Below are 27,009 nucleotides of genomic sequence, written 5' to 3'. Positions count from 1 at the left end.
GGAAGTCTCCCTTCTTCAGGATGGTGCTTAAAGGTTGATCGACACCATCCTGAAGTGAGGCGGTGGAAGCAGGAATCGGGCATTGAACAACTTCATATTGAAGATGAGCCGGAGTTTGTTGGAATTTTTCATTGGAACCAAGAAGACGGGGAGTAGAATCCTGGTGTGAAGGGCGATGGACCTAGGAGCTCTATCACGAGTTTGTCCAATAGCGTACCTATTGTGGAGCTCCCGACGACGGGAGGAACCACCACATCCAGATCTGTTTCCTCTGCCATGGCCTTGAGTGGATGCGCCACAAAAAAGATTGCGTAAATCCGGATTGGTAGGGGTGAACTGTGCAGTTCGACGCTGTTTTAATGGGTCCTGGAGCTGTGATTTCTGTATCTTGAAAGTGGGTTTCTTTATCAACTTTTTTAGACTCTTCTTGGATGCTACCATTGAAGAGGGAGTCAGTAAACCAAGGCTGGTTAAACTGTTTTAAATCGCTCCTCCCATGAAGAGATGTTATGGGGTCCACGTCGGCGAACAGCAAGAGTGTAGAGCCCAAAAAATGAGACAACTGATCCAGGATAATTTGGAACTGGTCCAGAGCTCAAGTCATGCATCCTCGGATGTAAGCGTCTTGATCAGAGTAAGTATGCCCCAGAGCAGTGATAACAGCGTCGACTGCTGCAATCACGCAACTAATAGATGTCAACGCTTTCTCACGGCTGAATCCATGTGAGCCAACTCTCGGTCCTCAATAAGGTAGGGCGAAGCAGCTCGTTTGCCACACAGGGTTCCAATATCCTCATCAACTGTTTGAGCCATAGAGATTTTTGTTAGGCCGTTGACATGAGAGGTAGAAGGATTATATCTGGGAGCAGAGAATCCGTCCTTAATTCGTTTCAGGCTCTTGAAACCATCATTTAGTGTACTGGATAATTTCAGAATATAAGGTGTAGGTGATAGGGTGATGGTAGACCAATCCAGGTTCTTAAGAGTATAAGAGTGATCCAGGTCATCTGCTGAAGTACTCAGGGAAGTTGGAGCTTCTCAACAATCCAAAGGAGTACCTGAGGTGTCTCAACTGCTGCAAAGCTACCCCAGGGGTAGATATAACCTAGAGTGAGCGGGAGATGCAGGCATGGCTATTTGGACTGGATCAATCTCAGGAGGTGGACCAGATGAAGAGCCAGGAGCTAAGGAAGCCAGATGGACTGGAGTAGAAGGCTGTATTTGGTTCCGAGGTGAGGTTATGGCCCTGATCATCATATTTAGATCCGGAGTCGCTGTAGGAGTGGGATTGTTATCAGGTTCCCATGACTCAGCGATGATCCTGGAGTGAGTCGAAGGATTCTCAGAGCATGTAGACGGAACATCGTAAGAGACTGTAGGCCTATTAGTGGTATCAGAGCAATGATCACCCGAATGTCAGTCAGAGGAACTGTATCGAGATCTCGACATGGTAAGTACCTAAGTAGGTTGGTGAGCCGGTGATCTGGATTCCCTAGTATGGCTAGGTGATCCGGTATGATATGAAGAACTAGTCCGGGTCGCTGTAGTTCTAGTTGGTGATCTGGTTCTGATTGGAGCTCTGGTTCAATTCATCTGAATAGGATCGGCCATGAGATGTGGATCTGTACTGTGATCCCGATTGGTCAATGGCTCTGTAAGGTGATCTAGATCGTATAGGTGACCTGGGTTGGTAAGATGATCTGGATTTGTAAAGTGATCTGGATCGATTCGATGCACTAACTGGAAACTGTGATCGTGATCTGGATCTATAAGGTGATCTAGATCGAACAGGTGATATGGTTTGCAGTTGCAATCTGGCTTGATTTGGTGATCTGGATTGGTTAGGTGCTCTACTTGATTTTGTGATCTGGATCGGTTCGGGTGATCTGGATCGGTCTGGCGATCTACTTAGATGTTGTGATCTGATCGGTTAGGTGACCTAGACTGGTCCAGTGATCTGATTTGAAGTTGTGATCTGGATCCATTCGTGATCTGGATTGGTCGGGTCATCTGATTCGGTTGTGATCTGGATCCATATGGTGATCTGGATAGATTAGGTGATCTGGATCGGTCCGATGATCTACTTCGATGTTGTGATCTGGATCAGTTCGGTGATCTGGATCGCTAGGTGATCTGGATCTGTCCGGTGATCTGATTCGAAGTTGTGATCTGTTGTGATCTGGATCGTGTTTGGATTGATCTGGATCGAAGTTGTGCTCTGGTGTTCTGTGATCTGATTGAGGTGATCTTGATCGGCACGGTGATCTAGATCGGGCTTGTGATGGTGATCTGGATCGTGAAGTTGATGTAGATCGTTGTGGTGATCTAGAATGATGTGGCGATCTGGATTGGCGATTAGGTGACGAAACCTGAAGTGTTGATTCATGATTAACGTCCCCCGGCGACGCTGTTGTAGCCAGCTCTGTCCGGTTCAATGAACTGTGGGGAGACAGTTGGCTGGTTGAATGCGGTTGGCCAGGCTCCAAACAAACTGAGACAGTCAAGGGGATATGTACCGATGATCTGGATGATGATAGTGTCAATCTAAGGTCCCCTGGTAGTGTAGATGGGACAGGCAACGAAGAATTGTCAATCACAACCACCCGCGAGTGATCTGAAGCTATGGTAGGAGATGATTGATGCGTACGTAATAGGTGCCGAACGTCCTCAGATAAGTAAGAATCTGATGAAGTGTCCATAAAATCGTCTTGAACCACAGACGTCGCTCTCTTGCGTGAAGGTACGATTTTCTGTCGCTGTAACTTGATACGCTTGGCGGGAGTGGGATCAGATTCTGTTAATTTCCTGTCCCTATCGGCGATTCTCCGGGAGCAAACACGAAGGTAGGCCTTAAAATCCTCACCTTTGAGTGAATTACACTTGCCACATCGTTTGTTCTAGTTACATTGTCCAATACAGTCACTGCAAGACGAGTGAGGGTCGAGGGACGAATAATTCGTCTTGCATTGGGCACAAACTTTCCTTTTCCTTGACTGATTATCAGTTTTCCCCATGATGTTAGGGTGAAATAATGTCCCTAATATACAGCACGTCCACACAGTCGTGCGACAAGAAAGATAAAATGATCATACAAGGTAGTCACGTGGGCAATTAGTGGAGCATGCTGCAAGCTTTATTAGGAACTAGGAAGCTAATTAAGGAGAGCAGCATGGAGTGCACGGGCGAATGGACAAGGAGGCCCATGGAAAAAAGTTTACAGTCGTTCCACTAAAGTCGAAGCAAGAGAGAGAGAGGTGCAAGTCATGAGATAGGATAAAAAAATTTAAAAAGTTTAAAAATTTGTATCTTGTAATAACTATTTTCGTCTTTCTGATAAACAAATCTCAACATCAACTAAAACTATATCAGTTATGTAGCTTTCTTAATACACTGATAAATTTCAGATTTAAGTGGCTTGATGAATTTGTTTAGATTTTTCCAGATGTCATGTAGTTCAAGCCTTCCTTGTAGTGGCTGACAGTAAGGGTGCTGGAGTTACCTCCCCTACCTGACAGAGGGCTTTGCACTGTTCTCGGAGTGGACAAGAGGAACAGTCTGGGGATTTAGGAGTGCACACTGTGGCACCCAGCTCCATCACACTCTGGTTGTAGTCTCCTGGACGATCTGGGTCCACCAACTTGTTCGCATGAGACCTGCACAAGAAATATCAATTTGAACAAGACGCACGGAACAAAATCAGTTCCACAAATGGAAAGGAACAAGAACAAGATGATGCAAGGCACCCATCCACTCAAAGCTGCAGTATTTTATGAGGCAGGATCGATAAGGGGCTTGAGTGATTACTGTCCCCACTGGTAAATTGCTGGTAACACGATTGTGGTCAGGCAACTATCATTTCACAATATTACATACCATGGCAAAGAAACTGAATTATTAATTTTCAGAACTGTGTAAACACATGTCATGTGTAAACGATGGCTCATAGTATGAACTTTCACATAATTACAGATCCAAACCAGATAAGAATAAATGTTTCAATATTAGCATGATTAGGTTGGACACCAGATTTCCATGAGGACAGTGGGTCGGAGTATTACCAGAAAGTGTCCATGGTGTGTTGGCTTGTGCTGTCAGCACCAATCTGTCGAAGCCGAGCCAGGACTCGTATCACATTCCCGTCAACCAGTCCAGTCACCTGAGACATAGAGAGTCAAATGTGAAGCATAAGATAGCAGATATTACACATTAACTTGCCAGATGAACGTAATACTAACTTAAATCTTATTTGAAACTTCGTTGTCAATATCATTAAGCATCTATGTCATCTGGCCCAGCAGTATGGAAGCCTATGGTCCAGAATGTGAGAGAGTATGGTCTAATTCCACTGTGAACAATGTTTTATTAAGCATCTATGTCCTCTGGCCCAGCAGTATGGAAGCCTATGGTCCAGAATGTGAGAGAGTATGGTCTAATTCCACTGTGAACAATGTTTCACTTATACTGTTGAGTGTCTGCTTGATTAGCGATAGTCTTACATATTTACCAGTTTGGTGCAGACCTGACACTAGGGCTGCAACGATTCGGTTCATCGAAAATCAAATCTGACACCTTAGTTTCGATAATCATTATCACTATTTCGATTCGATATTTGAATACCTATCTTAATTCTTTCCACATAGCCAGAATGTAATTTTGACTCCAACTTGAGCAGTTTTGATAGCTGAAATAAGGCGAAATGTGATTGGTTGACGCCAGGTTAATTATCCAATGAAAATTGTTGTTTGTAGACATCGCCAAGTTGATGATGGATTTCACGCTAAAAAAGCAAACTCTGAGAGTTAAATGAAATCTGATGTTTTTACTTGAAGAATTGAATGTATGAGAAAATGAGAAAATGATCGAATTGAGGGTCCAATATCGAAAATCGGTCTGGTGCTAACAAATCTAGAAACATAGCCATGGTGAAATGGAATTTCCACCCACAATGATAGGTTTCACACTCCCAAGGTACACTACTCTGTATGACTAGGCAACCCATGCACGTTCTCATACAAACTAATAAAGAAGCTGCCTACAACCTACCAGCAGCATATTTTAAGGCTCAACCGTCTCGGTACCCACTAGGGCTGCGCAATATAACCGGTTCAGACATGAAAACGATACGTATAGCGATACGCTGATAGAAAACCGGTATTTTGACTTGTATTCGGAAAACTTTGTAACACTTGGAAACCTTGATGATTGTGGCAATTGTGGTAATGGTGGTGGGAATGATCGTGGTGAAAATTACATTTAAATATTATCTATATTCTTATTTTGTCATGATTAAAAGTTTTTATTAAAGCTTAATGAAGCATAGTGAATTTGTTGTGTTTTTGCTTTATAAATAAAGCGTTAACTTGATCGTTAGTAGTTTATTGTTAAAAAAACCTTCTTGCAATATATTGCAATACATATCGCAATATAAGCTTTCGCATCGCAATATATTGCAATATGAAAATTCTCTGCAATACCAGTGTAGGAAAGATGTAGAAAATCTAGCCTGTCCACAGGACTGGCAGGTCAAATTTTTTACCAGTCCTGCCAAAATCTAGCCTGTCCTCCAAATATAAATAAAACACCTTCGGCAGTAAATATTCAAAAAGGTTATAATCATTATATATATGTCATTGGTTTGCTAAAATTGACCCGACATGAGGATGGACTAGATATTTTTTTAACCCGTCCTCCACAAAATTCATCCGTCTCGGACGTTGTGACGGGCTATCTTTCCTACCCTGGCAATACCCACCCCTACAGTACCTCATTATATGCTATAGACGCTATGGCTCCAGCAGTGTAACGGCCAACACCTGGAAGTTCCTTCAGAAGGGTTGCAGCCGTCTTTGGCATCTCTCCATCCAAATCATCTACAACCTGAAAAGGCACAAAAGCGCTCAGGTGTTGTTACATAATTCCCTAAAGCCATATTACAAGCATACATTGGTGACAGAATACTGACATTTCCTTAAAATCCATCCTAATTAGCAAACACTTAATTAATGTTATACCAGCGGCAGCAGTTCATAATAGATCAATATTTGGACATTTTGGACATCCTGTGGATCATACCTCCATTCCAGTACAGTAAATATCCTGGCCATGTCACAACCATAATTTCCTTTCAACAATAAGGCCACCAGCTCCACCAGCTCTGTCTCTTTCAACAAAGTTTCTCAGGCAAGTCTAGCATCATTTTCCACTCAAAATCACTGCGTTTACTATGAACAATATTGAAAGCCTTTGACAGCTTGTAGCCAGAGACTCAGAAAAGTGCTGCAGATCCTACAGTGCACATTGCTAGACTAACCAGCTGACCTTACTCTGTATATATCAGAAGGTTCCGTAAGCCAGCCAGTGCTAGTGCTAGTTAGTGGTGGTCCAATTAATTGAAATAATCGAAGATTGGTCGCAGTGCCTAAACGACCAAACAATCAAATGTGTTTTCTCATAATCGAACACAACCAATTCTGGAACACTTGTTTGCATCAACAATATTTTACACAAGGTTGGTTTTGTCTGTGTCATTAAATTTACATTTCATAAGCATTACAAGCTCGTTCCAAGTCATGATTGAATGTATCTTAAAGAATCCAGGAAATCTGTGTTCCTAACATACTAATCATCCTTTAAATATGCGAAATTTGCAAAAACCCAAATTACTACCGATTTTTTCTTTATTTTTTGTGTGTGCATTAACAAAGATAACAGGAACATTTGATAAATGACGCTAGCCAATTATTTTCGATGATTGATCGGTTGTAATGAACCAATCATCAAATATGAGATTTTAACCAATTCCCAACACTAGTGCTAGTTAAACTGCTTCTCCTGACAAATACACAGTACTTATACCTTCTGTGCTCCCTCATGGAGTCTGCGACCTCGGGAATAGTAGCCCAGCCCGGACCACATCTCATTCACCTCCTGCAACATGTCATAACACTACAGGTACTCATCCTGGTTCTAGAAGTCCAGGTGAAAACACTTCTGAATCTACATGCCTACACTAACAGTCAGTCTCTGAAATGAACATATTTTACAGAAAAATACTGTTCACAAAAAAATAATCATAAAATATAATGACAAGGAGCCCAGAGACTTTCTTCATTTCTAAAATTGTGGAAATCTAGACTTGCCCATACTTACATGTTCATGTTTTTTAATGCAGAAATGGGTTGTGGTCAATATGGAATTCTTCATTTGCTGCTATAAACAATTTCGTTTTTCAGACAAAACATGCGCTTTGTTACATTCTTAAGTCTGATAGATTTGTTAACCAATTACTTTCATAAGCATGTTGGAAGTGGTAAAGCTGAAGACAGAGATCACTCATTTCAAGGAAATACAGTTAGAATAATGTAGTTAGAAAACCTAAGTCATAAACAACAAAAAGATCACTGAGCAGCTATTTGTACTTACCTCAAGAGTGGCTTTGGCTAAATCTTGAAGTGTTGGCCATTTCTAAAACATGATAAAGCGATTCACTATAATTCACACATAACTTTAACTTGTAACTTGTTAAGTACTTAATACTCATTATTCCGCTCTTACACAGAAATATGGCTGATGTTGTTCTGTAGGCTGATCATCATTGGACAGTGCATGTTTATTGTACCATATCAAGGGACCGTTCATAATTTATGTCTGGAGGGGGATTTTTTATGGCGAAGCATGTACAATGGGAATGACCCCTCTAAAATTTATGTACAAAGTAAGTGAGTCTGTGACCCCCCCTCCTCCCCTAAAAGTAATATGATGACGCCATCATCACCACACCCACCCGCCCCCAGCCATAATTTATGAACGGTCCCTAAGTATCAATGTGTGAAGTTGTAGAAGCCACTGTTACCTTCATCCACTTGTTGTAGTAGTCAATGACAGTTGCGACTTGTGTCTGTTGTAACATCACCTCCGACACCCACACTACAACAAGACAATACAACGTCCTGCACTCTGTGTGATCACTGTTGTCATTTAGCCAAGTTTCTCAACAACAATCTGTGAACTCACAATCTTTTCATCTCTGCATCATTAAGTTGCTACTAGACATGTAACGGTTCAATGACATGTACTGGTGCATGTTGTTAGTATCTCTCTTCTCACGTTCCAATGTTTGTATTTGCACCTGATTCTGTTTTATATCCAGAATAGCATTACAATCAAAATTTACAAACCCAATATCCAATTCATCAAGATTCACCATTAAATAAATCCTTTAAAGTCATTAAATAATATGTCTTACTTACCTGCATATGCTCTTTGGTTCAAATCTGATCTGGTTGCCTGAAATCCAATAGTGTTGATAGACATCAAATACAAATTACATATGAAATTTCAATTTTACGATTTGGAACATATTTATACCTCAGATTTACCTTATCAAACACTACAAACTACTAAAATGGTAAAAGCAAACCTGAAATCATTGAGGTGATGTTAAAACAGCTGATTTTAATGAAAATGTTCAGACTATCTTTCATAAGCAGCCAGGATAATGAAAAAAATTGAGACAGTGAGATCTGCATTGAATTTCTATATATTCTACATCACATTTAGTCTGATGCAAGAAATATTCACTCAGTTTGTGATAGAACTGACATCAATACTTCCTTCCTCATTCAATTACCTGGTTTTAATCTAAAGAGAATAACCATCCTATAGATTTGTACAGCAATATCCTTTTACCTACCTACACCAACAGATTTTGACAAACATATAGTTTACAGCTAGCCATCAGAATCAGAGATAAAAATAACATACTTTAATACAGGACAGCACCACATGAAACTTCACAGGGAAACATTATCTGCCCTACAAAATGTGTGTGGTTCTGTCACTGAGCAAAGTTTACCATTTTTCGCCAAGGTAGATCTCTTTTGTTCGCATCATACCAAGCTAGAAGATTCTCTCGAACTGCTGATATCTCTTCCACTTTGAAGTCATGGACAGGTGGAATCTTCATTTCATCTGTTTCACCTGTTAACATCAACAGGTTTACATATTCCCTCATCTTGTCCTTAGATTGTCCTTGAACAAACTGTAATTTGAATGTCTATTTTCATTGCTGAAGACCACACTGAACATCATTTCCATCAGAATGTATCTCAGGGATTCAACATTTTTTTAAAAAGCCACTTGCCACAGGGCAAGTGACTTTAAGAAAGTAACTTGTCCTGACTATTTTTTCACTTGCCCTGATTTTATGACATAATTATGAAAGAAGAAATCAACATGGTATTTGATGTTAATGTTTACTGGACTATTTATTGAAAAGTGATAAATAGCAAAGAAAGATAACTCTACTTTATTATCATTGCGAAATTTAATAGCTATATTTTGAGCAGATATGAAATTAAATCAAAGTTTATTTGCAGTTTGAAACCATAAGTGGAAATTATCTAGTAGCCCACGGACAAGTAAGATACCATTATTTGATTGCCCGAAATGAAACTGACTTGTCCCGGGCGTCGGGCGATGGGATTTTTGAACCCCTGTATCTCCAGCAAAGAAGAGGAATGGAGGTGGTAGAGGTGGGGGATATAGTTGGAGGGAGTCGTGACAAACAGATCACCATGAAGGATGAAACATTACATCATCAGCTTTCCTGTTTCACACACGATCCTCCATGCTCTATATCTCCGGGGTTTTCTTACGTTTAGGTAAACTGACACAACCTCTGGTTCCATTATCATGATTCTCATAACCTGAAATTACCCTCTCTTGATCTACATCAACATTTAACAGACCAATCAAATATCAAGATAAGGTAAATAGAAATGAGTATGACTTGTCGCTTGTAATGAACAAACAATTATGGTTTACCATAACACAGCCATTGGAGATACAGAGGATGGTGTTCCTCCCTAGAGAATGAGGTCAAGTCCAGAAAAGCAGACTAATATAAGGATAAGGAGATTAAAATGTATGAACTGACTGACTGTGTGTCCTCATGCCACAGTGTAACAGACTGTTGAGTGTGCTATCATCTTTCAATCATCAAGTGCTGGTTTATATGACCATGACCTAATTATTAACACAAAACAGAGCCCCAGATAAGATTTAGCTCATGTGGGTATTGTACACACTGTATTTGTTTGGAGTGGGTATTATGAATGTTGAGTGGGTATTTCATTTTCCGTTACCCACTGCTTTCAAATATGTGCGTATTTCAGTCATTTTACTCACCTAAGTATTACGTCATTGAGTAAGTTTACTAAGCAGGTATGTTCTGCCTCATGTCATACCTAATCAAAACCAACTTAAATATAATGGAAATGATTTCATAAAAAAATCACTCATCCTATACTGACAGTACAACACTTGTCCCATAGTAACAGTACAACTTGATAGCAATCGATGTCTTTTTCATTATGCAAGCGATTTTTATAAATATATTCCGTACGCATTTGTTTTAAACTTTTTGCGTATCTAACATTTTAAATACGTAATTGGTACGCAACAATTATTTTTTCAATGTGTAATTGGAAATTTTCTATGCGTATTTTACCCGGATACACAGCTTATCTGGGCCTCTGACAAAATCTAACATGAACACTGCTGACTGTGCAATAAAAACACAATATTCCCTTACTCACTCCATTAAGTAGGTTAACACCAGGTGATTTGATATCAGACATATTCTAAACAACAAGACCTATCTTGTGACCACAATGAATATTCATAAGTGACATATGGTGCAAAATTTTCCCGGGGGTAAATATGCCATTGCACAGCAGGTGAGTGTTGAATTTCTCTTAAAATGTAGATAATGTGCTGCATAACATATTGATTTCATTTTAAAACTGTGTTTTTAGTTTAATAAACAACTATAAGTTGCCAATGTTCCAAATTAGTGACAAATGACGTGAGGCTTATGCAATGTATATACAGTAGCCTAGTTGCCGTCCTCTAGAGATTGACATTGTCGCCCATAACAGTCCTGTACACACAGCTGACAGGTCCATTGGTGCACAAGAAAACTACCTGTCAACTATTGATAACGTTAGCATGAATGCAACTCGGCATATCTTTAACACATATTACAGGAACAGGTCAAAAGGGCCAAAATTGAAAAAGTCAAAAGGGCCAAAGGAAAGTCAAAAGGGCTAACAGAAAGTCAAAAGGGCCATAGACTTCAGTCAAAAGGGCCAAACCTTTAGAAAATAGTAAGATTAAAAGAAATTCATGACATGTTGTTGCAGTAGTTCTAATCCTAAACATCCTAAATACATCAGAGTGCCTCAGTGTTGTTTATTTAAAAAACTTCAGAGTGGTTAAGTGTTTATGTTGTGAGTATAGTTAACCATGCAACTGTTTCTGTAATGTTTACAAGAGGTTAAAACAGATTCATGGGTGTCATTAATCTAAACATAATGTTTTAATTTGTTGAGGTTTAAACAGAGTCATGGGTCATAATCTCATTAGTTGTGATTGGTCTCATGACTCACAATGCTATATAAGATGAACATTTCAACCACCAATTCATACTGGTAACCATGCCTTTAAAGTGTGTTGCCTGTGACAAGACTGTCAGGAAAAACCAACATGCCCTGGAGTGTGATCGTTGCCAGCGATGGACCCATCACAGCTGTAACACAGACATGACCCGAGAGGAATACCTCCGTCTTTGTGCAAGTTGGGAGGAGTTTCACTTTCTCTGCCATGTCTGCTCTGAGCCTGAGTCTCAGTCAAGTAATTTTACTGTTGAGTTGGATCAACCTGCTGACATGTCAGCCATTGAGACTCTGGCCGAGCCATTTGAGGAACATTTACATATATACATATTGATACAAATACAAATATGAATAATAATAAATATTAATATAATAAAACATAAAATATATATTAGTTTGTATGTTCTTTTTTTTACCTATGGCCCTTTTGACTTTCTGTTGGACCTTTTGACTTTCCTTTGGCCCTTTTGACTTTTTCAATTTTGGCCCTTTTGTCCTTTGGCCCTTTTGACTACAAGCCAACATTACCATGGTTTACTGTCTGCAATTCCATCATTCATACTCATGGGTGGATCCAGGAATTTTGAAAGGGGGTTCAGGGTTTTTTTCAATGTGGTCTTAAGTCATTTTCAAAGGGGGTGGGGTGGGGGGGGATGTGTTCGAACCCCCTGACACCCACCACCCCTGGATCCGCCACTGCATACTTCACCTCATAAGTCAACATACCTGGGCTACATATGTCACGGATACAGGTTGATTTAACCAGGGAGACTATATAAGGGGGAGTGGTCACTTGCTAATGCCTCGGCTCGTCATGTGACCAGTGTAGCCAATATGGCGACAGCGTAGATTTTAAGATTGAGCCCGGTTTATTTTCAACAGCTGATTACATACGCTGAGTGTTGTGACAACTGAAAACCTACGTGTAGAAGATAAGTTACCTATTTTGTCACTTCATTTTAAGTCAAATAATTGTTATTAGTGTCAGTATTAGTACAGTAGATTTGTAGTAGATTTGTAGTAAAGTTTCAAGTCGAAATGTTGTAGCTCACTGGCTTTAATTCTCAGTACACAGCGAAGAAAGACTAAATTCTATTGCTAAAAACTTCTTTCACATATTTGTTTAATTTTTAGAAGGGAAATAAACCTTTAGTTTAAAGGTGTTTGCAAGTAACAGTGATAGTTTAATAACTAAAAATTTTTTGTTAGGGTGTGTTTGAGGTGTGTGAAAAATATGACATATCGCCAATCTGCCATTGAAATACTACAGGGCGTTGTTTGAGTGTTTCTAGTTATTGTTCTAAAACATCTTTCACATACACCTTTAATTTTTAGAAGGGAAATAAACCTTTAGTTGAAAGGTGTTTGCAAGTAATAGTGATAGTTTTATAACTAAAAAATTTGTTAGGGTGTGTTTGAGTGACAGTTTTATAATTTAATTTTTTTTCTTAGGGTGTATTTGAGGTGTGTGAAAGATATGACATATCGCCGATCTGTTCTGATACGCCATTGATGCTTGTGATGCTTGAGTGTTATAGTTCTAAAACTTCTTTCTTTCTTGTTGATCTTAGTATTTGAAAAAACTGGAAAGGTGTTTACAACGCTTTGTGATAGTTCTAAACTTTCTGTTTTTGAGGGGTCTGTGACAGTGTCAGTTAACATTCTGTTAATGCCGATGCCATTCCACACATGCAATAAGATATCTGAATTAGTTACTAATGTAAAAACATGTCTCAAAGTAGATTTTTTTTAAAAAGGACAGCTGATGTTAACGTGTTCTACCGATAGTTTTGTGTTCTTTAACATGTTTGGGGAGGGATGGCCGTGGTGTATTCTTTCATTCATTCACATAAGTATTTCTTTCTTTTGTTCTTTTTCTTCATTTCTTTCATTCATTCACATATAATTCTTGCTCTTAATTCATTCATTTATTCATTCATTCATTCATTCATTCATTGTAAAATTCCAACTGATACAATACACTGGCTGAAGTACTGTTAAACACAGCCGAGGTTGCGCTGGGAACGAACCAAGTCACTGTGTGCGTTGGAGCATGACGAGGCACACGCTAATTAGTATCCCAACACGAGCTGAATTCGACGTTCTGGTGATTTCGACGATTGCATTGCTCGCACAATATCGGGTGAGTACGTCTGCGATCGGAGTGCACAAACAGTTTCACTGGTAGGGTGGGTGCCCAGTCGCTGTCGTGAGAAGTTTTATTGACAATGGAAATCGGGAAGTAAAGTTATATAAAAAGCAAACAAACATCAATATTATTTACCCGAGATCGTTAATACCACTTCAGATGCAAAATCAGTTGCCTTTATAACAAAAAATAGCAAGCGAAAATTCAGTAAGATCAGTCATCTGCTGGTGACAGGCAATATATAAATAGGAAGCCAAGTGATCACAACTCCCTGCGAGTCGCGAGAAGCAAAAGTATGGCTCATCGTCGAAAACCCATACAAAATAACTGGCCATGTTACCGGCGATGTCATCAACGCTATTTTTGTTGGAAACACTTGATATTTTTGTGTGAAATAGATGAATATATCATCGAGCAGAGATGCCAACCCTGAATTTTGTTGGAATGCATTTAAAGCGCATATTTTTGTGTGAAATAGATGGTCTGGGGATATGCTATCTTTAGATTTAGCTGGAAATATACAATCTCGGGCATACTTAAAACTTAACTTTGAACAAATTAAAAATATTAAACAGATAAACATTACGTTTTCTAAAATCCGGAGTTTTATACAAATCGGAGTGTGGATTTTGTATTTGAAAATCGGAAACTCCTGACACGAGGATACAAATGAGCAAAAAATAGTCTATTTTAATTTATTTGTATTTCAACAGAGGATCTATCTTAGCATAGAGTCTCTGATTTCATCAACATTACATTAAACAATAATCATAGCACTAAACTATGGTGGTAAAACAGAAAATCTGAAAGTAAAGAGTCTAAGCAAGCGAGTGACCTATCCCATCTGGATTCATGTTGTAGAGTATCCCTGATTTAACACATATAGTGACATACCCTTCACTTTACTTGAATTTTCTTTTCCTTTCTTAACCGTCTTCTTTCCAGAATGTGATCGGTTCCTGGTCATCCTGCAGATTATGTGAGTTTGCAGTTTTCGAAGTATGGTCGATATTGGAGCTGCAACGATATCCCACAAAATTTCACAAATGAACAAATGCATACGCCATCTGGGAAACCATGCAGTAATAGGTTTAGTGAAGCTGATCGGCCACAGAAGCAAGATGGTTATATTATTTGAAAACAGGGCCCTATAGTCTATTTTAATTTACGTGTATTTCAACAGAGATCGTAGATCTATCTTATCATAAAGTCTCTGATTTCATCAACATTAATACATCCCGCCTCAGTGGACTGTGATCTGAACATTTCTTCCAGACAACAGCCAAATGTCATACACATTCTGACACACCATCGGGTCTCCTTTGTCCTGCGGTAAAACATAACAAAAATTAGTTCCCGATCTCGCTTAATTTGATACCTGAAAGCTTCGAAGCCCATGCAAATTGTGTAACTCAAATACGGCGGGAAAGCAGACTACACCGGAAGTGTGGGGACAAGTAATTATCTTGTGTTGTTATGTACATAAAATCTCGCTTCTCTAAATATTACGACTTCTTAAGGAATATGTGTCTGTCATTACACTGTTAACTGATAAAGTAATGACATGGCTACCAGAAAAAAAGAATATCTTACACTAACAAAATACCATGACAAAACCTGACACTGACTGCTCTTTGGAGGTGTGGCAAGGTCAGGGTCGTAATGACTTAGAAGAGGGTTTGACCGAAAAATATCGCTGGAGGTGATCTCTGGCCCAACTAAATGTAAATATACAGCGATTTGATCAGAATGAAAGGACAGCATGATATTTCAAATTATAAAGAATAGTCATGTTAAATGTCACAAAGTGACGGACGTTTTAAAGTGCTAGATAAAGGTGAGGCATCCATACAGAAGGCGAAATGTGAAGGGTCAGTTCAAGATGTGAACTTTGGAGTGAATGAAATTGAATGTCTTTGTTCCTCCAAATAAATCCGAAGATTCTCAAAACATCATGATTATATAATTGAATAATTCAAGTAACAAAATATTCAATATATATTTACAAAATGTGGGAACATTATCGCAATTATGATTATGTATACATGCTATAAACTTTGAGTAATATTATAGTAATATATATTACAGAGACCATATAATGGTCTCTGTATATTATTACCACAGGTTGTTAAGGATATCCTTTTGCAGATTGTGACACATGAGTTGTTTCAGAGACACCCGAGCAGTTGTAGTCTTCATTTACCTATATAGTTAGCAATGCTCCTGTGTCCTAGGGGTGTATATAGCGCTCAATACTATCTAAATATAAAGCTTTGCAACCTATCAAGCTTACACGAAAAAAATGCCTTGCTAGCTACGTGCCTGCAAGATTGTCAATGGTGGCGCCAGTGGAAGATCATTTATCAAAACCTCTACAATCCTGACAAAGTTGTGCTGGGTACTTTAAGCTAATTCAAGAACTTTACCATGTAGGGTGGGTAGTAATTCACAGCCTTAGAAACTTGTTGAAATCGTTCTTTTCCATATCTTAATCTTGTTAATGTTTGCTTACTGATGTAAATTGCTTCTTTTTAGACCAACAGAGAGGAGGGAATTAAGAGTGCTTTAACATAGCTCTCCTCACTATATACAGTAAACTATGGTTGAAGTGGCCGGTACAAATATCCAAGTTTGTTATGTCCATCAGTGTATGTAGTTTACTGAAGTTTGAGTGAGTTTAGTTTTATGCCGCACTCAGCAATATGCCAGCTATATGGTGGCGGTCTGTAAATAATCGAGTCTGGACCAGACAATCCAATGATCAACAGCATGAGCATCGATCTGCTCAATTGGGTACTGAAGTTTGAAAGAAAGATGGCTTTGTAGAACAACACCTACCTATTTTATATTATCAAACAGAGGTATGTCAAGATCTCCAAAGAGATAAGCATGCATACACAATAATTGCTTCTTTTTACTTTTTAATACAATGTAAGTTGATTTCCATTTGTTTGTATAAGTAACAACTGTATCTAAAGCTGTTTATAGACCTTTAGGGTTGTAACTGATAAGTATACTATCATCAGCAAGTAACACACATGATAATCTACCATTATATATACATATTCCTGTGTGTAACTGTACAAGAGTACATATCTTTTCACTATGCAGCTCAAGTACATCATCGAGAATGTACAGGTTTCTGTCTGCCATTGCCACCATATTTATACTTACTTTTATTACTGTTGCCTGAATTTGTGGTTAAACTGATAACTAGTTAACCCTTTTCTCTATATTTTTTTTCAGCTGATTTTGTTGCAGATTGAAGCAGAAGAGAAATACCCTCTGAAAATGAATTACGTAAGATTCTTGAATGCAACGAGCCTGGCAAGAAAGCCATCTCCAATTAGAGTTCTTAGTAAGCATTTAAATATTATACCATTGTTCATACTAGTATTAATCTAACTGGTCATTTCTTTTGCAACAATTGAATTAATCTGGAAATATATAGTTGTGAATTTATAGATAATTTGATTAAAATTGTGGCAGATATGATTTACACATTGAGAGCCTCAGATGTCTTATGATGTCAAAGTTTCAAGGACTTTTCCCAAGATTCGTATCTTCTTCAATGTTTTAAAGTTGATATCTGAAGTGCTGCATATAATAAAACATCATTTGACATTTTTGTAATTTTGTTTATTGTGATGACATCAACTTTTACATTAGGGGTAAAGATAGGTCAGTTATAGCTCAATTCATCAAAAACATATCTGGTAAAATCATGCATTCTATGGGGCTAACTTGTCAAACTGAGTTCCGAATCTTGCTTCATCTTAGCACACATCTTGAATTTGAGCCAAGTGACAGGTCTGTCTTTAAAGCTTTATGTGAATGTACAACAGCTCTCTAGACTTTTTTCACCTGGACTTAAACAAAAGCATTGTTGGGTATCTTTTCTTTGTCTTACCCTTCCAAAATACTCTTGGATTGGGAGGCAATTTGGAACAAGTCCAACATATGGCCCTTCATAATCAATGGTGTTTAAAAGCAATAATCAATAGACCCATGAAGGTCCGGGTCAGAATGTACCTTCAGGAACCCATGCTTGTCGTAAGAGGCTACTAACGGGATCGGGTGGTCAGGCTCGCTGGCTTGGTTGACACGTGTCATCGGTTCCCAATTGCGCAAATCGATGCTCATGCTGTTGATCACTTGATTGTCTGTTCCAGACTCGATTATTTACAGACCGCCGCCATATAGCTGGAATATTGCTGAGTGCGGCGTAAAAACTAAACTCACTCACTCAATAATCAGCACAAGACAAATTTAGATTTACATATATCTTTCAGCCGGCATTGTGCTTCAGTCTCCCCCATCCCTCATCTCCATGGCTAGCGGTATGCCCAATGCTGAATTGTTTCCAATAAAGGAGGCTTCATTAACTCTCAGGTAATATATCTGTCTGACTGAATGATGTAATCAGGTGGTTAACTGGACTAGTTAGAGTCAATAAAAGAACCTCAGTTTGGTCTTACATTGGTTTGACTCTTTTCTTGTGTATAGTACACACTTTATCTTTTTTTGAAAATCAGATGTGTGTGTGTGTGCGTGCGTGTGCGTGCATGCGTCCGTGCATGCGTGTGTGTGTGAAGGGGGGGGCAGTATTACATGCCATCAGGAATTTGGTGTTTTTATCCTAATGTACAGTCGTTCCCATGAGTACATAATACATGTACTAGAAATACCATGCCTACAATTCCAAAATACAATGCACAATTAAATCTGCTAATTAAGATTGCTCTGATATAGCTGGAATACTGCTGAATGTGATGTTTAACAAACACACAAATGCAGTCAGGTTGGTCAGTATGGTGTCAATCACTATATTGTCTGGTCCAGACTTGATTAATTACACTCTGTAGTCATGTAACATATGTTATATTTGGGATTACACTTTCTTAGTAAAGTACAGATTCTAGTACTTTTGGGGCTGAGTCCCATCCAGGATTTGAACCCACACCCTCAGAGTCAGGCACCTAATGGCCAGCACACAAAGTCAGACGCCTAGACCGCTCAGCCACCGCGGCTTCTACAAAAATGGAAGTCGGACAACTGGTAGTCTAGTAGTCTGCTGGCCATTAGGTGCCTGACTCTGAGGGTGTGGGTTCGAATCCTGGATGGGACTCAACCCCAAAAGTACTAGAATCTGTACTTTACTAAGAAAGTGTAATCCCAAATATAACATATGTTACATTTGATCCCTTTCTAAAATGGCATTGTGTATTTCATACCCTGTAGTCGTATAGCTTGAACACTGATAAATGCCACAATAACAAAATATACATATTATGAAGAGCATGTTACCTAAAGGTTGTCATCCATATTATAATAATTATAACTATTTGTGACATTATCTCCAACACACCATGATCATCACTTTGTAAATGTTTATTACATATGATTTTGTTTTCAGTGACGGGTCCAAACTCAACGTAGACAATGCCCTGCTGAAGAAAGGTTTACAGTACTCTGCCACACCAGGGTAATGTCTACAGATCTGAGACTTCAGCATGTTCCATATGTACACACTGTATTACAGATATATTACAGATTTTCAAAGTGTACTAGAAACCTCATCACATTCTGACATAGTCCGAGTAAATATATACATGAGGCTATAGTACCTCAGCAACCCATGCCAACTAACAGGATTGGCTGGTCAGGCTCACTTGGCTGATGTGTGTCATCATACCCCAGCTGACAGATGCTCATGATGTCAGTCACTGGATTGTCGGATCCAGGCTCGGTTATTTACAGACTGTTGTCATATACCTAGCTTGAATATTGCTAGGTGTGGCATTAGAGAACAAAACATACCGAGTCTGTGAAGGGCATTTAGCAGTGATACATATAAAGACAAGAGATTGTTTATGGATGACAACTTCTTTATTGTGAAGGGTCACCACGTTTTGAAGTATGTTCTTACTCCTTCATCAGGTGAATGAAACAATTAGGAACAAACAGCTATATATGTACATGTTGAAACAACAACAGTATAACAAAGGAAACCAGTAGTTATTTGGTGGATGCTCAAGAGGTAGCCAGGGATTGTTATTCCAGGCATGATTGATAAGAAAAACAAATAGAAGCCAGGGGGGGTATAATTAGCACTAACTGGGTGGATGGACAAAAGGAAACCAGGGATTGTTAATCCAGGCGTAGTTGATGAGGTAACAACAGTGGCATATAACAGGGTGGTAAGAGCACAAATGGAAGCCAGGCCTAATAGTAATAAATACAAGGATGGTAATTTAATTTACCATAACTGCTGGTCTCTTTGTCCTTGTATTTATTACTATTAGGCCTGGCTTCCATTTTGTTATACTGTTGCTGTTTCAACATGTACATATATAGCTGTTTGTTCCTAATTGTTTAGGAGTAAGAACATACTTCGAAATGTCGTGACCCTTTCCAATAAAGAAATTGTCATCCAAAAACATACTGACACAGACAATTTCCAAAATCCTCATGGTAATGCATGTCCAAATTTCTATAACCAAACAGTGTTCAATAGGAAGATGTTTGCAGTAAGTACAATATTAGGAGGAGAGATTTCAGGGGATTCAAAGATTAAAATACTGTAGCCCCAAACCCATATATTAACACCACCCCAACAAAGTAAAGAAGAATACCATGAGCGTTAGTGTCAAATTCTATACAAACTCAGTACTAATTTCAAACCAACCTGATGTTTCAGCCTGCCTGAAATGCTGAAATGGCTGAAGGGCATACAACAGAAGGTGCACAACCCCCCATCACTTGGCATCAGCGATGAGAACAAACAGCTAGACTTCCTCGTCACAAGCGGGAGCCAGGATGGGCTGTGTAAGGTTAGCTACACTTCTGTATAGGACTTGTGTCGAGGGAGGGTCTTCTGGCCTAGTTCTCTGAAATGATTTCTTCCATTAATTGTGTTACTTGCATTAATCCTCGAGTGGCATTTTAGAAGTTGGGAAATACAATATTGACAAACTTTATGGATAACAACTTCTTTTATTTCGTGAGTGCAACGTTCCAATGCAGATTCTTGTACCATTGTGAAGAATATCTAAACATCACACTCATGAAATGAAAGAAGTTGTTGTCCTTAAAGTTTGTCCATTTTTACAGTCGTGAAACTATGTTGAAATTTGTGTTAAAGATTATTTCACTTAGTAGTAGATCTCATGCACATGTATGTGTAACTGATTGTTCTGATCCAGTCATATGCCAGTTTTATAGTCCAAGCCCACTGACACACCATATGCTGCTGTCAGACATGAATGCCCTACAAAGACAGGCTGACCGGTAGTGTTTATCCTCAAGTGCTGGGCCCACATACACAAAGCAATCTTAGTGCTATGATGATTGTAATTCCCATACTCTAACATAGACTTAAAGTCATTGTAGCTCAAAGATCAGTTAGTGCAAGTGGGACCAGGCCCCGATTTCTCGAAACAAACTAAAGTCTGAGTTTTGACTTAAGTCTGAGTTTTTACTCAAATTTGAGAAAACGCAGGAAAATGCATTTCCAGAATAAACTGAAATCAATATTAAACTCAAACTTAGTAGACAATTTGAGTTTGGTGGATAGATTACTTAAGTTGTTTGGGCTTTTTTTATTTAAAAAATGCAGTTGAGTTAAAATTTCAGCTGTTTCAAATTGTCAAACTCAGTTTGAAATTTGAGTAAAAACTTAAGTTTGTTTCGAGAAATCGGGGCCAGGTCCATCATTTATGGTCTTCTGGTATTACGGAAACTTTGGATCAACCACTGACCTTTGCTCTCTGGGCAGTTGCACTATTCACTATGGAAGGCAGTTAGTCTATATGTAAGTTCAACATGTGTTAAGAAGAACATACAGATTTTTTCTTGGTTACATCTTCTTTTTATTCTTGTGTTAAGAAGTTTGTGTTAAGCATGTGTTAGAAGTTTGTACAATGACATGTTTACCCTTATATTCTGGTGGTGCAGGTGTTTGAGGCATTTGTGAGTCCCGGAGACAACATCCTAATGGAGATACCTGCATATGCAGGAACCCTCAGTATAGTAAGTACATCTCCTATTATATATCTCCTATGCTATAACTACAGTCGGTGTATTAGGCCACATACCAGTGAATCTAGATATAGGACTTTAACAGGGGTGGTGGGGTAGCCTAGTGGTTAAAGCGTTCGCTTGTCATGCCGAAGACCCAGGTTCGATTCCCCACATGGGTACAATGTGTGAAGCCCATTTCTGGTGTCCCTGGCCGTGATATTGCTGGAATATTGCTAAAAGCTGCATAAAACCATACTCACTCACTCACTCACTCACTCGGATTTTAACAAATGTTATAACTAATTTAAACTACTAATATACCTGTAAATCTGATACCCAGTCAACATTTTTTCCCCCAAATAGACTGTTTGGGCTTTTTAGAATAACACCTGTGAACTAAAACTGATTAGAGAAGACTGCCTATGAAAGTACATCAGGTGTGAGCATGCAACATTACAAAGGCAGCGACAGTTCTGACAGTGAATGCAGGCATTACATATTCCACCAGTATCACGCTGGGAATGGGATTTACACATTGCATTAATGTGGGGAATTGAACCCAGATCATCAGCCTGATTCCAGTAACAAACACTAGGCTACCCGACCACCCCACAAGTTTTGTGTGTTGAAGGGTTTGGAAAGTTTGCAAGGCCTCTCAGACCTGTTACATGCCATTTCAATGTGCAACTCATGGTGACATTCAACCCAACTAACTGACTGACTCTACTTGTGGCCAGTAGCAGATGTGTGTTTATCCAGAACATGGGATCTCTTCCCAAACAGGGATGGTGGGGTAGCCTAGTGGTTAAAGCATCCGGTCATCACGCCGAAGACCAAGGTTCGATTCCCCACATGGGTTCAATGTGTAACGACCATTTCTGGTGTCCTTCGCCGTGATAATATATGGCTGGACTATTGCTACATGCAGCATAAAACCATACTCACTCACTCTTCTCAAATTTTTCAAGGTAAGGCCACTGGTCTGCTAGTCCACCACTTGTGAAAACATGGAGAGACTAGTAGTTTTCTTACAGAATCTTCTAATGTTATTCTAATTATCTTCCGCTGTGAACTACAGTGGAAGCCTTCTAAACCGGCAGCCCTCCAATCCGGCATGCTCTCAATATCGGCACTAGAATTTGGTCCGGCTGAAACTAGTTAGTTTATGATCATTTACACGCCCTCTAATCCAGCGTCAGTCTAGTCCATATTTCGGCACAACAAAGACCACCCAATTGACTGTTTGTATAGAAATTAAAGCTCTCCAAACCGGCATCCGATATCTCTGCTCTCCTGTTGATTGGCTGAACGTGTATTAACAACACAGTGGTTTACCATCGGCTTTCAGCTCATTGATGTTGTCTGATAAAAGGAGTATGGATAAGGATTAGGCCTAAGTAGGCGGGGTAAATTGGTGAGTGACACGTGTCACTTGTATTATAAATGAATTGTCGTGTGAATGAAAACAGTAAATTTCACAAAATTAACACACTGACACATGATTGGTTTTTGACTGACCGCAGTAAAAATATGCGCATGTCTGGCCCTATTTTGAAAGAGAAAGCTATTCAGTTTGCTTCAGAATTAAATGTCAACGAGTTTAAGGCATCAGATGGTTGGCTGGCACGATGGAAGACACAATACGACATCAAACAGTTCAAAGCGGCACACAGAAGATCATTCTCAGGATGAAAAGGGAAACGTTATCTAAACCGGCAAGCCCTCTATACCGGTATTTTTTGCCAATCCACGGAATGCCGGTTTAGAGAGCTTCCACTGTAGTTGAAATACCCTCATATTATCATACAAACGTTTCTGTGGTGATTTGACTAAAATATTACTGTTGGAGTAAGTACTTACTCTCAGCAGTTAGAAGACAGAATTGATGTTTGAGTTTCCGCTTCTGTGTATTGTTTCAAGGCAAAGTTTTCATACAGTCACCAGCATCTCATCATGTCTCCACTGAAAACCTAATCACTCACTCTTCTGGTGTTTAGGTTCGACCTCTGAGAGCAAACATTTTGGGTGTACAAGCAGACAAAGATGGCATTATTCCTGAAAGTCTACGAAAATGTCTCTCCAAATGGTCACCATCAGATGCCCAGGATCCATCCAGTGACATCCCGAAGGTATTATACTGTATTCCCAATGGAGGCAACCCAACAGGAAGTGGGCTGACCCTGGACAGGAAGCGGGAGATCTACAGTATTGCTCAGGAATATGATCTCGTCATCATGGAGGATGATCCATACTTTTACCTTCAGTTTGCCAAGGTATGTCTGCTGTAGGATTCAAAATTCCAGTTCCAGTTTGAACCGGATCAACATCTATTTTGATGTGAAATATGTTAAACTGTTATACTATTTTCTTTCTTGAAACAGTGTGCATTGTCTTATTCCAGCCCTACATCCCAAGTTTCCTGTCCATGGATGTTGATGGGCGTGTAATGAGATTTGACTCTCTCTCTAAACTTCTATCTTCAGGGTGAGGCATAAATAATAGATATATTGAATAAGCCTAAACATTTTGTGAACTGAACATTAAGGTTTTACTGCACATGACTCCTTAACTGTGAAATGATGCTGAAACATGCCGAGTTTCAAAACTTAAGTTGAAGAAAAGAGCAGGTATGAAACTCCAAAAATTTCAGCCAGGCCACAAGCTGGTTAGATGTAAAACTTGCCAGCCCTGACCAAAACTTACCATCCCACAAAATATCTTCATATACATGTCTAAATTTTAACCCGACTGTCGGGCAGGTGAATTTGAGAGAATCTGGCAGTGTGATGAAAATAACCAGTCACAGGCGGTCGGGCAGGCAGGTATTTCGAACGCTGGAAGAGAATGCACGTTATGAGAGCATCTTTGTACTTTGTACTTACAGTGTCCGGGTAGGCTTCCTGAGTGGTCCTAAGATGCTTGTCAACAGAATAGCTCTACACATGCAGGTGTCAGTGGTCCATGTTAGTGGCATGTCACAGGTGTGTCAGTCAAATCTCTTGTCCATTAAACTGGGTTCAAGATCTAGGTTAGAATTGATCTTCAGTAACCCATGCCTGTCATAAGAGCCTACTAACAGGATGAGGTGGTCAGGCTCGCTGACATGGTTGACAGATGTCATCGTATCCCAATTGCGTAGGTTGATGTTCATGCTGTTGATAACTGGATTGTCTGGTCCAGACTTGATTATTTACAGAACACAACCATATAGCAGGAATATTGCTGAGTGCGTGTGTAAACTCAAGCACTCTTTAAAGTTATATAATGGTTGACATCTGTATAGAAACAGGGGAGACCACTCATGTTGAATTCAGTATATTATCCCCTTTGTACTAGTGACATTCATAATTCATTGACATGGTGAAATACTGCTTCATATATTATATGTATAAAGAAGGTATTTTCCTACAGGCTCTCCTGGTACCTATTTTGGAAACTATGGGATTCGATGGTTTTTTGAAGCATGCCCAGAATGTTGCAGACTTTTATGAGAAGAAGCGAGACATGTGCCTCACTGCTGCTGAAAAACATCTCAAAGGTAGACTTGTCACTCTCACTTCATAGTTTATTTGTAAACAACAAACAGTCTGCTATAGGTATTCCTATCATATGATGAAAATTTATTTTCCTCATTTAGATTAAGAACTGCGATGCTTATATTCTTCATATACATCAAGCCACTTAGTATGCTTCTGTGACGTCATGACAGGAAACAAGAAGCTTCCTTCATACGCTGGGGGACACATCAATACATCAATACTAATAGTGGCCATAATATGACATGGAAATCCAGTCGTTTATTCATCAATAATATACATGGTGGTAGATTTTGAGTATTAATAGTTCTTGAACTGATTACATCATAATTACTTACCGGTATTTTCTATCCACATCATCTGTACTATGAGATTCCTTTTACATGAAGTCTACATTTTCTTCCTTAACATAAAGACTGAAAAGCAAATATGCATTTGTCACATGGCTGACCTATTCATTGTATATGTAAGTTTAAAAAAACTTGTTTAGGCATGGGCATATCGCTTTAAATCATAACACCAGTCAATTTCAATTGTCAATCAAAATAATATATTTCAGAATTTCCGGTGTCATCAAAAGCAGAATCTTTTATCCATGCTAACAGCTGACTGGTCTTTCCACACAGTACCAAACACTATATTCAACGTTTCCTACTTTCAGTGTGCCCAGTTATGGTTGCCGTTATTCCTGAAAATAGATACAGGATTGTTTTCTCTTCACTTTTGTTTTTAATAAGAATATAATGTCCTTCTTCCTTCCTTATGTTTGAAAAAAATGTGCCAGAGAAATTATATTGTTGATGTCATATCCCCATGTGCAGGTCTAGCCGAGTGGTCTGTCCCGTCCGGTGGAATGTTTCTCTGGCTTAAACTGCCAGGCATCAGCGACACGTTCAAGATGATCTCAGAGAAGGCACGAGAGAAGGAAGTCTTGTTTGTGCCTGGGAACGCCTTCATGCCCGATGACACAGCACCATGTCAGTATGTGCGAGCATCATACTCACTTGTGTCGGCTGAGGATATGGACAAGGTAGGACTGTACCAGTTCAAGTGATGTATTCAACATCTGTCAGTTTGTTCTAATTCTGCTCTCAATGTCGTCTTCATTAAGTATAGTATCTGTTCAACTGTTTTCAGAATTTGTATGCTTTTAGGTGATTAATCCAACTTGTTTTTTATTCTATACCTCTAACCACCAGTACACAAATTATTTTGGCATTAAATTGGGTCAATCTTTTGGTTATGTAGTCTGACATCATTTATGAACTGGTTAACACTGATTACTTACTATTATTTCACTATGTATATTATAAATGGCATATACTGAATGACCCTATTTATAGTATTTATCCTTTTTTTGCCAGGCTTTTGAGAGGTTAGCAGCCTTGATTCGTGAAGAGCAGACGTAACTCGCCAGGACCTGACAACATTGTGGAAAGTCCAGTGTCCACACATATACCATTACTCAGAGCTTATCATTTTCTTCTGGAGATGTTACATAAGATATCTGATATCAGCCAACTACACTGAAATCTCGAAAGAAACTGAATATTTGTCCACACCAAGCATGATCACTTTTGAGCTGGAAAATTGTGAACAATTTTAGCTCTTTTCATATGATGAGATTTTTTTCAATGTATAGATTTTTTTTTTTGTTGTTGAAATGTCACTGAATGTGAAAAAAAATGGTGATGATCTAGTCTAATCCACTTTCTAAAGGGCATTGTATGTTCATATTTAATTTATAGTCAAGATGTACAAGTTCACAAGAAGGCTATGGAAATCCAGTCTATCTAAATATGAAAATGATGTAAATGGACTTGAATTCAAATCCAGACATACCAAA

The 27,009-nt window shown here is 39.0% G+C and overlaps 2 protein-coding genes across 5 annotated transcripts in view; one reads left to right on the top strand and one right to left on the bottom strand.

The window, feature by feature from the left end:
- LOC124275310 (adenine DNA glycosylase-like) overlaps nucleotides 1-15,041 on the bottom strand; it is a 22,562-nt gene extending 7,521 nt beyond the window's left edge. The window contains exons 1-10 of one of the 2 annotated variants that reach the window (XM_046710804.1): nucleotides 14,984-15,041; nucleotides 14,500-14,622; nucleotides 8,855-8,979; nucleotides 8,250-8,286; nucleotides 7,853-7,926; nucleotides 7,423-7,464; nucleotides 6,856-6,927; nucleotides 5,764-5,877; nucleotides 4,059-4,156; nucleotides 3,509-3,653 (exon numbers count right to left, since the gene is read on the bottom strand). In XM_046710804.1, coding sequence (XP_046566760.1) covers nucleotides 3,509-3,653; nucleotides 4,059-4,156; nucleotides 5,764-5,877; nucleotides 6,856-6,927; nucleotides 7,423-7,464; nucleotides 7,853-7,926; nucleotides 8,250-8,286; nucleotides 8,855-8,979; nucleotides 14,500-14,572 — 780 coding nt within the window. In that variant the 5' untranslated portion in view covers nucleotides 14,573-14,622; nucleotides 14,984-15,041. Of the gene's footprint in view, nucleotides 1-3,508; nucleotides 3,654-4,058; nucleotides 4,157-5,763; nucleotides 5,878-6,855; nucleotides 6,928-7,422; nucleotides 7,465-7,852; nucleotides 7,927-8,249; nucleotides 8,287-8,854; nucleotides 8,980-9,825; nucleotides 9,981-14,499; nucleotides 14,623-14,983 lie in introns of those variants that run through there. The other variant, XM_046710805.1, reaches the window with a different exon arrangement.
- Nucleotides 10,646-27,009, top strand: LOC124275311 (kynurenine/alpha-aminoadipate aminotransferase, mitochondrial-like). Of its 3 annotated transcripts, XM_046710808.1 has the most exons (13): nucleotides 10,657-10,740; nucleotides 14,538-14,584; nucleotides 16,852-16,963; nucleotides 17,898-17,997; nucleotides 19,022-19,090; nucleotides 20,306-20,438; nucleotides 21,562-21,636; nucleotides 23,625-23,900; nucleotides 24,029-24,111; nucleotides 24,512-24,608; nucleotides 25,039-25,165; nucleotides 25,985-26,193; nucleotides 26,528-27,009. In XM_046710808.1, the coding sequence occupies exons 3-13, from the start codon at nucleotides 16,897-16,899 to the stop codon at nucleotides 26,570-26,572; spliced, it is 1,281 nt and encodes a 426-aa protein (XP_046566764.1). In that variant the 5' UTR covers nucleotides 10,657-10,740; nucleotides 14,538-14,584; nucleotides 16,852-16,896; the 3' UTR covers nucleotides 26,573-27,009. The 3 variants fall into 3 exon arrangements, with proteins under 3 accessions (XP_046566763.1, XP_046566764.1, XP_046566765.1); XM_046710807.1 differs by lacking the exon at nucleotides 14,538-14,584 and having other exon boundaries at nucleotides 10,646-10,739; XM_046710809.1 differs by lacking the exons at nucleotides 10,657-10,740; nucleotides 14,538-14,584 and adding an exon at nucleotides 15,249-15,329.

Source organism: Haliotis rubra, unplaced genomic scaffold, assembly GCF_003918875.1.
Source record: "Haliotis rubra isolate DU_JTF1 unplaced genomic scaffold, ASM391887v1 Scf2, whole genome shotgun sequence".
NCBI classification, from domain to species: domain Eukaryota; kingdom Metazoa; phylum Mollusca; class Gastropoda; order Lepetellida; family Haliotidae; genus Haliotis; species Haliotis rubra.
The sequence above is the reverse complement of the archived record's forward strand: the minus strand, read 5'-3'. Positions and strand labels throughout refer to the sequence as shown.

Bases quoted from the DNA above. Each gene is read 5' to 3' on its own strand.
- LOC124275311 (XM_046710807.1), top strand. From the start codon at position 10,695: ATGGTGCAAAATTTTCCCGGGGGTAAATATGCCATTGCACAGCAG. The intron at 17,998-19,021 runs GTAATATATCTG...TTTTGTTTTCAG, and splicing joins GAGGCTTCATTAACTCTCAG to TGACGGGTCCAAACTCAACG. The intron at 21,637-23,624 runs GTAAGTACATCT...TCTGGTGTTTAG, and splicing joins ATGCAGGAACCCTCAGTATA to GTTCGACCTCTGAGAGCAAA.